This window comes from Podarcis vaucheri (assembly GCF_965113315.1).
Source record: "Podarcis vaucheri genome assembly, chromosome: 11".
In the NCBI taxonomy this organism is placed as follows: domain Eukaryota; kingdom Metazoa; phylum Chordata; class Lepidosauria; order Squamata; family Lacertidae; genus Podarcis; species Podarcis vaucheri.
Genome location: NC_138749.1, coordinates 9,832,647 through 9,845,076, shown reverse-complemented (window position 1 = coordinate 9,845,076; position 12,430 = coordinate 9,832,647). Strand labels below are relative to the sequence as shown.

Below are 12,430 nucleotides of genomic sequence, written 5' to 3'. Positions count from 1 at the left end.
CAATAAAGAACGAAAAGCTGCCATTTAGAAAACACTGTGTATACAGCTTGTCCATTTCATTTGTGTACACCATCTCTTAGCTTACTCATATGAGCCATTTCTAATGATTTAAATAACCATTCCCTAACAGATGGGACAATAGAGCTTTTCCAATATTGGGCAAGAACAACCCTTGCTGCAATTAAGAGATAAATAATCAAGTTTTCACTTCCTTTGTTATGGCATATCTTGTATACAATCCAGCAACATATTTAAGGCATCCATTCTAATCTTACTCCAGTTATCCAGTTGATTATTTGAGATGCTTACACCCAATAAGCTTGGGGGGTTGTAATTTGGTGAGGAGACAGGCAATTATCTGTCCACAAAGCTGTTGCCATCCTTCCAGTACTTGTTCCCAAAGTTTGCTGGGGAGACGGAATGTCTATTAAGCAGATTTCAGTCTGTGGTTGTCCCAGGACATCCAAAGTTTTAATTATCCTTCTACCTCCCCTGATACTTTTACACAAAACCTCCTATAAAGGTTTTAGCAGCCCCAGTAATCTACCGGTTGCTGTATCCTATTGCTAAGCGCACTGCACTCCCTAAATTTACAAAACAGGGGTGGGAGGAGCAAATAAAAAAGGAATCTCAACCTCTTTAGGACTATCCTTGCTGGAATGTTTTGGCTCAATTGTCCTACGAGAAATACTTTTCGAAACTGGCCTCTGACTTGCTGGGTGAATCTTAGGAAGATTCCGACATGTGCTGCTTGTTGCCCTAGAACAACAACAACAAAAAGAAAGGCTTTCAGGAAGTGTCAGGTTTACAACCTGTCTTGATATGGTGGAGGACTAAGGTAAGGATGGGATTTCCCCACCTAGCTCTTGGCACTCCTGGCAGGCCACGCCTTCTCTCTCAGCTCAAGCTCCACCCTCTCCCTAGGTGTACATGTACATGGGTAGGGAAACTAAGGCCTGGGGGAAGGATCCAGCCCAATCGCCTTCTAAATCCGGCCCGCAGACTGTCCAGGAATCAGCATGTTTTTACATGAGTAGAATGTGTCCTTTTATTTAAAATGAATCTCTGGGTTATTTGTGGGGCATAGGAATTCGTTCATATATTTTTTCCAAAATATAGTCTGCCCCCCCCCAAGGTCTGAGGGACAGTGGACCGGCCCCCTGCTGAAAAAGTTTGCTGACCCCTGTCCAGTACATGGGAGACCCTGACAAACTGGGATGGGCTCTTTTCATCCTCAGTGCAACACACTTTGTGATGTGGTTTAAGCAGGAGGGGTGTGTGTGTGTGTGTGTGTGTGTGTGTGTGTGTTGGTGCTATGACTGTGTGTGCCTCTGCCAAGGGTGTGTTCTATGCTAAAGAGGTGAGATTTTGTGTTTGGCACCACCCACTTTAGGTCTGGCCCCGCCCACTCCTGGAATACAGCCATCAGGAATAAATAATGTTGTGGCTGCAAAATCTTTTTTACTACCAACTGTGTCCTCATGGCAACCATTTCTCTTACCTTTTTTGTTTTCCTCCAGTTCTTGATTTGTTGTCTGCTGTTTGTTGGGGGGAAAGAGAAGAGAGAGAGACCTTGCCTTTCTTTTAAATAAAATAATGTATATAATCAAGGGCCACAATCCAGCCACAAAGTTAAGCACGCTGAAGCTTGCCCTGCAACAGTGATCTACTCTTTCCTCTGACACAAGCTGTTCTTCCCTATAATGGAAGCTGACAACTGGACAACGAAAATGGATTCTACAAGAGACTGGTATTGATGAACTGGAAGAGTAAATACATGATCCCCTTTAATCAATGGTTGATGACACAAAAACACCCACATCATATGAAAGGATTGCTTACAGATGTAGACTTTGTTTGGATAAATATATTGACACCTGGAATGAGTTTCTACAGAATACAGTCAGTTACTAAGAATCAAATATATATTAGGAAAATAATATTATTCATATATCCATATAATAATGGAGATGTAACTGATTATAGTTACTGTGTTGTATTATATCTTTTTATTGTACTTTAGCACTTTTCATTGCTTTATTTTCTATAACTGAACTTCTTTTAATATAATATTACTATATATATATATTTTAAAAAGTTGTTCTTCCCTATATCCAAATGTTTTAAACATGCATGCAACAACACGGACCACAATTGACTGGGAGGTTCTGCTCAAACCCCACTGAAACAAAAGGAAACCACACAAGTGCCTGGTGGGACCCTTGCAAAGCATCCCTTCATCTCAGAAAGGTTTGAAAGGACAACTTCCCGAGCAGTGAATTGCGTACATAAATTCCATCCCATTACCGAGAAGGCCCTCTGCCTGGTTCCCTGTAACCTCACTTCTCACAGCGAGGGAACTGCCAGAAGGCCCTCGGAGCTGGACCTCAGTGTCCGGGCTGAATGATGAGGGTAGAGACGCTCCTTCAGGTATACTGGACCGAGGCCGTTTAGGGCTTTAAAGGTCAGCACCTTTAATGCAGAGTGGAGAGCGGCTATCACCATTCCAATTTGCATCCAGTTTGCACCCACAGCTCTGAATCCAGCAAGTGATATGCACACAGAAACCAGCTTCGGAAAGCCAGTGTGGCACAGTGGTTGAGTGTCAGACTGGGGTCTGGGAGTTCAAATCCCTACTCAGCCGTAAAGTTCACTGGGGCGATTTGGGGCAAATAACATTCTCTCAGTTTAACCTACCTCACAGGCCCGTTATAAGGGTAAAACGAGGAGGAATGCTACCAACACACCAGCACGCCGTTGGTGTTAAAGAAAATTTCAAACACTAGTGGTAATAAGAAAATCTGAATTTTAAATCTGAAAAGAAAAAAAACCCCCACACATATTTATTCTGGAAATTAGCCACATACTGGTGTCTAAGGCTTTTTTGGTAATCTTTGGGTACTTCTGGAATTTGACATAGTAGTAGCTTTCGTATTCCATCAAAATTGTCTCAAGGTCAACATTGTCGCAAACTTCAAAGCGCCGCAAGCCCAGCTTCGTTTCTTGCTCCAATGCGTTTGCAGCATCGACATAACTGGGAATTACAGATTTGGGGGTTCAGTTTATTCAATTGTTATAACAATGTAGGGGGGAAAACCAAAACGTTTTATACAAAAAGAGGCGGGAAGGGGGAATGGCAACATAAAACAGGACCAGGATCATTGCATCATCACTGAAACTGTTAAGTACATCATCATCATCATCATCATCATCACCACCACTCTGATGTTGGTCTTTCCAAGTGGATCCAACCCCCAAGCTGCCACTGGACAAACAGCTCTATCCAATAGCCACTATTTTGTGTGCACCTCCAACTGATGGCATCATAGCCTATTCCTGGAGTTACCAAAATAGTGCCCACAAGGATCATGGACCCCTTGCCTTCTGTTTTCTACCCCATCCTGACACTGGCATTTGAAATATTTATTAGCTATACAGTGGTACCTCGGGTTACAAACGATTCAGGTTACAGACTCCGCTAACCCAGAAATAGTACCTCGGGTTAATAACTTTGCTTCAGGATGAGAACAGAAATCGTGCTCCGGCGGCGCGGCAGCAGTGGGAGGCCCCATTAGCTAAAGTGGTGCTTCAGCTTAAGAACAGTTTCAGGTTAGGAACGGACCTCCGGAATGAATTAAGTACTTAACCCGAGGTACCAATGTATATATGTTCTTATGGAACATAAGGTCCTTTCAATGACAGTTATCATGTGATAGCAGTCATCCAAACCTCTCATCACATGGCAAACACTCCTTCCCTGAGAGTTATAGAGTTATATTTTCAAGCAGCAGTATTACTCATTTAATAATAATAATAATAATAATAATAATAATAATAATAATAATAATAATGTATTATTTGTACCTCGTCCATCCGACTGGGTTGCCCCAGCCATTCTGGGAGACTTCAAGCAGATACAAAAACATTTTTAAAATTGAAACCTTTAAAAAAAACCCTCAATTCCACAGAAAGCCGTGACGGACACCAACCAAGATGGTTTAAGAAGAGGATTAGACAAATTCAAGGAGGAGAGGGCTAGCAATGGCTATTAACCATGATGGCTATGCTCTGCCGCCACACAGTTGGAGGAAACAATGCTTATGAATACAGTGGCACCTCAGGTTAAGAACTTAATTTGTTCTGGAGGTCCATTCTTAACCTGAAACTGTTCTTAACCTGAGGTACCACTTTAGCTAATGGGGCTTCCCACTGCCGCTGCGCCGCTGGAGCACGATTTCTGTTCTCATCCTGAAGCAAAGTTCTTAACCTGAGGTACTATTTTTGGGTTAGCGGAGCCTGTAACCTGAAGCGTCTGTAACCCGAGGTACCACGGTACCTGTTGCTGGAAAATCATCTCCCACATTTTAACAACCCATCAGTGTGGCGACAGGTTCAACAGGCCAGCCAAACAAAGCATGTAATTAGGTCATTTGCCTGTGGAGTGCAGGAATCCCTTCCAGCTGACTAAGCAGAAAAGCTTTTCAAATATTAAGTCTTTCTCTAGGACACAAATTTAAAGAGGATGCCAGCCTATAATATACCTGGAAGAAAGCCCAGTAGAACTCTACAGGTTTTACTATGCAGCCAGAAAGGAAACAAAGTTTGCCATTATTTAGGGTTATATCTTTGCCAACCTTTTTTTTTTAATTGAACAAGAAAAACAGATCAGGAAAAAACAACAACACATGAATATTTACTGGTAAGCAAAAGAAAACATACCCTTCATCCATTAAATAATGTAAAATCAGAATGAGGAGGTTTTTTCGACGGGCTTCTGATCGCATCTCTTCCTGCAAATAAAAGAGCAAGTTTTAGAATATGATCCTCTTGTATAAGTGAAATATACTCAGAGTCGCAAAGTGATTTCATGCTCTTTATTCCGCTCATAGTGGTGAGGAGGAATGAATGAATGTCCCCTCACAGTATCTGCTTTATATACATTATTTACACAATGGGCTGCACATGATTGGCTAATTCCGGAATTCTACTGTAAGCCAATCAGGTTGTGGATTCACTTCTATCTGGAACAGGATTGGGTGGTTCCTGCCAACCAATCAAACTGCTGCATTGTTATAGGACCAATCAGACTGCTGCATTCTGGATCCTATTGTTCTAGGACCAATCAGACTGCTGCAGTTTGGATCCTATTGTTCTAGGACCAATCAGACTGCTGCAGTTTGGATCCTATTCAACTCAGTACATAACAGTAAGTCTATCGCTCTTGAGAAAGAACATAAGAAGAACCTACTGGATGCAGCCAGTCTTCCATCTGGTCCAGCACCCAGTTCTCACAGTGGCCAATCAGATTCCTGCTGGAAACCTGTGAGAATGACCAGAGCAAAAGAGCAACTCTCCCCTCCTGTGGTTTCCAGCAAAGCATAGCCATCGCTGAATCTTTCATCAAAGTTTCCTGGAACCAGGGCTCTGTCATGTGTCCATGCAGCTTATGAGACTCTGAAGCAGCAATGGATAACTTTTTTTAGCCTGACGGACACCTTCTCTGCTGGGCAACTATGGCAGGTGAGGCAATGGATGTACATTTAACATTTGTACAGTAGACTTCTTTCTGCCCATACTCACACAACCCTCTCCATCTTCCATCCAGGCAAGGAAGAGACATTATCAGAGTTCAAGGACACATCCCACCAGTTTTACACATGCAGCTCCCATTTACAACTGATGCGGGTGGCGCTGTGGGTTAAACCACAGAGCCTAGGACTTGCCGATCAGAAGGTCGGCGGTTCGAATCCCCGCAACGGGGTGAGCTCCTGTTGCTCGGTCCCTGCTCCTGCCAACCTAGCAGTTTGAAAGCACGTCAAAGTGCAAGTAGATAAATAGGTACCGCTCTGGCAGGAAGGTAAATGGCATTTCCGTGCGCTGCTCTGGTTTGCCAGAAGCGGCTTAGTCATGCTGGCCACATGTCCCGGAAGCTGTACCCCAGCTCCCTCAGCTAACAAAGCAAGATGAGCGCCGCAATCCCAGAGTCGGTCACGACTGGACTTAATGGTCAGGGGTACCTTTACCTTTACAGTCCTATACACCACTACTTGGGAGTAAGCCCACTAAGCGAGCAAACGTGTGTAGGATTCTACTGCAAAAGTGCAAGAGTTACAGTCATTATAGTCTACATGAAGCAAGTGTTGGCCGCTATTTGACAGTGAAAACTGTTCATCATTTTTTTTAATAATCATTAGCTCATCTACTGGAATCTGGCTTTTCCAGAGTAACCAGAGAGCCATCTAGTGGCCCAGGACAGAAAGCTATTTTCCCCATTCTGTGCATTTTTCAAAATGAGTATTTGCCTTGTACTTTATGAAATGTGAGTAATACGGTAGTTCCAAAACTATGCTAGGAGAGCTCACTAGTGTGCTGCAAAAAATGGCTAGCAATAAAGAAATAAGGTACCAAGAGCTCAAAGCACCCAGCCACAGGAAAGGATGCGACACCCCCAATAGTGAGCCCACCCACTCCAACCATCTGGAACTAAGGACCTGGGTTTTCAGAACAGAGGATAGGACTTCAGGTCTGGTTTTCACTCCTGCTCCTTTCTTTTTTTTTTTTTCTTGTTAAAAACAGCATCTTCAGGTATTCCAGTTGTTGGTTGTGGTTCTACAAAACCGACTAAGAATTTCTTTTTAAACAAAGATCTCTGCTTGGAATGTAGGGATAAGTGGAGATGCTTTGAAAGTGAAGCAAAACTCAGCCGTTCTCCCAGCACTGAGGCTCATCCACATGGAGACTAATCCTGTACATAAGATTTACGTTGTCTGCTTCATGTTGCATTTGTGATGTTCTATCATGTCATTGTTACTGATTGTTTGTAAGCCGCTTTGCGATGTGTGCGAATGAAAAGCAGCACAGGAATATAATTTCTTGTGCTACAAAACAAAGAAATAAAATGGGGGAAAGTGCAAAAAGAAAGAAAGAAAGAAAGAAAGAAAGAAAGAAAGAAAGAAAGAAAGAAAAGGATGTAACAGAATCACCTGCCCTTCAAGGAGGCTGGCCATTCCATCTGTGCATGAATGCACACAGTTCCACTCAAGCAGTGGGACTTTCCTTCCTCTCTTCCCCCTGTGTGCACCCTCAAAATCTGCTCCAGATGTTGAGGGTGTACAGAGGCAGCAGATGCTGAGGATATATAAAGGAGGCTGCAGGGCAGAGGAGAGGACAGAAAAGTTCCATTGCGCAAGCAGAGGTCTGCTGCATTAGAGTAACAGCAGCTTTGGATACGACCCAATCTTTTAAATAGCTTTTACATTTAATTGCTTTTATCGTCAACGTTTTTACCATGAAATCACTTGGAGGTATGTTATGGGAAGTGACCCATAAATAGAATCAAATATATAAAGTTGCACTCCTAGGATTTTGAGATAAATAAGGGGCAGCTACTCCCCATTTAAAGGGACACGGGTGGCACTGAGGGTTAAACCACAGAGCCTAGGACTTGCCGATCAGAAGGTCGGCGGTTCGAATCCCCGCGACGGGGTGAGCTCCCATTGCTCGGTCCCTGCTCCTGTCCACCTAGTAGTTCGAAAGCACGTCAAAGTGCAAGTAGATAAATAGGTACCGCTCTGGCGGGAAGGTAAACGGCGTTTCCGTGCGTTGCTCTGGTTTGCCAGAAGCGGCTTAGTCATGCTGGCCACATGACCCGGAAGCTGTACGCCGGCTCCCTCGGCCAATAAAGCAAGATGAGCGCCACAACCCCAGAGTCGGTCACAACTGGACCTAATGGTCAGGGGTCCCTTTACCCTTTACCTTTGCTCCCCATTTAAGGAAACACACAGCCCGCCTTGTAGCCCAGATCTCTTCCATACATGATCTGCACAATTCCTATTAATTATTCTGAGCGTCATGGGCCACTCACTTCCATCAGGATGGTTTGGCAGTCCCAAATAGAGGAGCAGGAGGAGGAGAAGGAGAAGAAGAAGAAGTGGGAGGCTGGCTGCAAGGAATGGAAAATGGAGCTCTGCCCTTCATGACACCAGATGTTGGGGAGAAGCAGCTCTGCCAACTCTCTTGATTCCCCCTCCTGCAAAGTCACATCAGGAATGGGGGAAGAACTGAGCAGGTGAAGGCAGCTGGAGTCTGAGGGGCAGGATACAGCCTCATTGCCAAGACCCAGGTGCCCTCTCTGTCTGTAGTAGAGATCAGATGCACATTTGAAGCACAGCAGATCCGTAAGGCGAGAGAGTCTATCGAGTGAGCTCACTCTGTCTCACCTTTAAAAGCTTTGCAGGATGGGTATGACAACTGTTGGGATATCTTTGTTGCTTCTGTCTGGCCCTGCATCTCTTGCCATGTTTGTGTACCTTGGACCCACCTATCGCTGCTGAGCCTGTACCGTGAATAAAGACCTCTTCTTTACTCTCAAATAAGAGCTGCCGTCATCAGGCACTGGGACAGGAGCATAACACCGAGAACAATATTTAAGGTGTTTCTTTTTTAAAAGACCAGTGCTAACATAGACCTGCCAAAGACAGACATTGCTAATGGTTACCACAAAAGTGGTAGATCTTGTACATGTGTGAAAGAATAGAAGCACTTAACGAGCAAAACATTACTTAAAATTCAGTTTAGGTTTATAGTGATTTACGCTCGCTTCTTTAATTGGTATGTAGAATGCCACCATCTTTACAGCCATTGGTATTTCAATAGATGTTTAAGTGTTTAAAGTTTAATAAGCTCCCATTCCTAGAACAAAAAAATGGGTGTAATTAAATTTTCAATTACTATAAAGGGTTTTTGGTCCATACAATTAATAAAAGCTTAAGGCACTTAAACAGGAGCTAGTTTTAAATGCTAAAAGTGCTTCCCTAATTAGCTTCAATGCTTACAGAGTACATTATTCATTTCTTAAAATGCCACACATAGTTTTTGCTGCAGCTGACAAAAGATGAATTAGCATGCAATCAAGGTTTTAATATTACGATCAGATAATTCCTCAAGGTTCTTTTTTTTCTTTTAGAAGATGCTGATGGTGCTCTGCTTATTTTAAATGAGATGAAGTTGTAATGATCAACCTGCTTTGTTGTGCATTTATCATGGCCCTTGGAGAATTTGGTGCTGCCTTCCCATCTTTGAACAGGGCTCTGGCATCCCATTAAACATCTGATTAGCCAATCCAAAAGAAAATAGCATCAGATGCATTAACCATACAGTGATGTGTTAATATTCACCTACATTTTGGATGAACAGGTCCTAAAAGTTGGCCAACCTGTCTTTTACTCAAAGCAGGCGGGAAAACTTTGCTTATTTTAAGGTCCACACTTCTACTTGTGCATCCAAACTGCACATTAGTTTATTTCTCTTAGACACAGTGCATTCTCTCTTGCTCTCAATTTCATCATGCATATAAGTCTGAGCCAATGCGACCAAATTCATGAATGCACATACCTACTAGAGACTGTGTACAATCACAGGTAGTCCTGAGGAATGCACACAAACTGACTGCATCAATGGGATTTTGCACACTACCCAGTCAATATAGTTAGTCACCAATGTCAGATAATGTGGGCAGGGGGATTCTAGTCAATTCCTAGCTGATTGGGGACTGGGGATAAGGGAAGCCAGCGATTTTCATATTTAATGAACTTCAAAGAACTATTTTCACATACTGTAATTTCATCTGCTGAAAACAATGCAAACGGTTCTAGGGCATGTTCTAGAGTCTAGGCACTGATGTTGCCAACTTGGGGGGGGGGGCTATCTGCAAACAGGAGAGAAACGTTCTGGACACCATACACATACACAGCACATAACCAAGCACACAGCACAACCTATCATACTGGCTACAAGAGAACTAATTTCACTAGGGGGAATGGGCACACGTGCAGCATGTTGGCAATCTGTAGAGCTAGCAGTCAGTTCACATAAAGCTCAAGTCAGCTATTGAGCCTCAACATCTACTTGTGAAAAACAAGAGTGATCCCAGGCCCTTGAACACCTCCGCTCCCCAACAGGTCTCTGTAGCAGGGACAGGTCAGTAGCGGGGTAAGGGTGGTAAGCTACCTTTCAAGGAAACTTTGCCACAAATGTCTCACTGAAGAATTCCAGTTAACAAATGACGCTGCTTAAAACCAAGTCATTTCAGCCCAACCCACAACTGGCTAAGCTATCAGGGACATGGCCTTTTCAGTTGTGGCTCTGTAGTTGCAGAACTGGAGGGGGGGGAGAATTCCCTACCCCAAATCTCTTTTTTGCAGTTTTTAGACATGCCATGAATACCATTTTTGTCCTTCTCTGTGAGCAAGTATTACTACATCTATGTCAACTCAGATTCTGTTTTAATACCTTTCTGATACCAGCTAAACCAGGTGAGCATAGCCTATGGGTCTCCAACCCTTGGTGAGTTAGGGACTTCCCCTAAAGACAGGCTCCGGCAGACTGAGTGGATGAGGCCAATAGTGCACCCAATTGTCAAGAAGGCGGTTTCTGCGTGTGCTATAGAGGAAAGTGAGGGGCAGAAGGGTCTCCTCCACCTGCGAATGTAGCTCATCTAGGAAAAGGAAATATCTGATCCTAATCCTCCACTACCTTGTGGGATAGCTTTGTGAGAAGAAAAGAATGAGTAGTAAACCCTACACAAATCGGGAGTGGAGTCCCTAACTAGCAATGTGCTGAATCTTGGCCTAAGGCAAGAACACCCGACAACCACTCTCAGGAACAGGCTGCTTGTACCTGCTGGCTTGGGCAGAGAGGGGGGTTTAAAGGGAGGGTGAATCCTGGCAACATCCAGTCATGGAAAGTTTCCTTGCCGTGTTATGTAATGCTCTCCCTTGGGTGCCTCTGGGAATAAGGCAGCAAACAGGGAGGCTGTGATAAGCAAGGCCCATTGTGCTCAGAACCCAGCAATGAGAGGAATGGCCAAATTAGCATGGCTGAGATGTTGTCCTGCTGTGTGGTAGGATAACCAGGTGAGAGCTGTCGGGATCTCCGCTTGACCAAGCTGATAAAAGTTCATTTTCCTCCGGCCGAGTCCTTCGGAATCGCCTCCCGACGTGATTAAGAACCTGAGCCTTTGATGAGGCCTCAGGCACATTCCCATCCAGCAGAGAATCAAAGCAGCACGCGGAAGTGATGAGATTTATGGCTACATGGCTAAAGAGTTTTATTTCTCGCTACGCAGACAGAAAAGAAACAGCCTCTCTCTATGAAAGCAGAGAGCAACTGAGCAACAAAGGAACAGGAAACCAGTACGTCACATCCACATCCGTCTCCCGTGAGACTTCCAACAGCCTGGACTGTCTCTGGAATGTAAACAGAGTCTTGTGACTCCAAAGCACTGCTCAGTGGCAAACAGAAACTAACAAGGGCAGCTGATGGGTCTTAAACCCTTGGTGAGTTAGGGACTTCCTGTGCATGTGAAGACAGGCTACGGCAGATCAAGCAGATGAGACCAATAGTAGGTCCAATGGTCAAGAAGGTGGTTTCTGCACGTGCTGTAGAGGGAAGTGAGGGGCAGAAGGGGCTCCTCAACCTGGGAAGGTGGCTCAGGAGAAAAGGCTAAGGAGTAAACCCTACACAAATCTGAAGCTGAGTCCCTGAGATGGTTGGATGGCGCCTTATATGCCTGTTAACGCCTCCTTTCAGCAACTCCTGCAACCAAGGTGATGCTCTGCTTTTCTTTGGCCCACATCACTGAGCCTGAGAGGGAGGTCTTGTTGTCTGGGCAGCCCAGGACCTCCAGAAACACTGTCCAGGCTTATGTCCTGGGGAGGTCCCTTTGGTGCTGCTAATGCAGTGGTTTGGCTTTACCCCTGGAGGCACACTCCGTTGTCTCTTGAGACAGACAGACGCCAATTCTTATTTTGTTACTGATATTACAAGTCACCGGGATTTTCTGGGGGGGGGGGAGCTGTAGCTCAATGGCAGAGCATCTGCTCTGCATGCAGAACACCCCAGGTTCAATTTCCAATGGCATCTCCAGGTACAGCTGTGAGTGAAACCTGTCCAAAACCCTGGAGAACTGCTGCCAGCCAGTGTTGACAATGAATTAGATAATTGGACCAACGATCCAATTCACTATAAGGGAGCTTCCTGCGTTGCTGCTTAGGGAAAGGTGTTATGTGCTGAAGTTCTCACCCTGGGCCAGCAGGGGGATACTGTAGATAGTTATGCAAATGAAGGATCGAAAGTGACATTCAGTGATTGGATAGTTTTAGAAAGTTGTTAACAGTAACATTGTACTGGAGCTCTATATAAGCAGGCTGACTGAACCCTTCAGTTCTGTGAATAAACAAGAGCTGTTTGAAGAATCGCTGTGTCATCTGATATGTTCACCCACAATGTAACACTGGCGATGAGGATGGGATGGATGGACAACAGAGCACAGCCATATGCAGCCATCCTCTGAGCAGAGCTGAATCACTGAGCTGAAACACCGAGCAAAATCACTGAACGTCACTTTCGATCCTTCATTTGCATAACTATC

General features: G+C 44.4%; 1 protein-coding gene across 3 annotated transcripts in view; it reads right to left on the bottom strand.

The window, feature by feature from the left end:
- The window catches only part of KATNAL2 (katanin catalytic subunit A1 like 2), a 39,568-nt gene that overhangs the window by 24,980 nt on the left and 2,158 nt on the right, over positions 1-12,430 (bottom strand). The window contains exons 2-5 of one of the 3 annotated variants that reach the window (XM_082242020.1): positions 4,720-4,790; positions 2,868-3,034; positions 1,502-1,538; positions 636-759 (exon numbers count right to left, since the gene is read on the bottom strand). In XM_082242020.1, the coding sequence (XP_082098146.1) occupies positions 636-759; positions 1,502-1,538; positions 2,868-3,034; positions 4,720-4,790 (399 nt within the window). The remainder of the gene's footprint in view (positions 1-635; positions 760-1,501; positions 1,539-2,867; positions 3,035-4,719; positions 4,791-12,430) is intronic. The other 2 variants (XM_082242021.1, XM_082242022.1) reach the window with 2 other exon arrangements.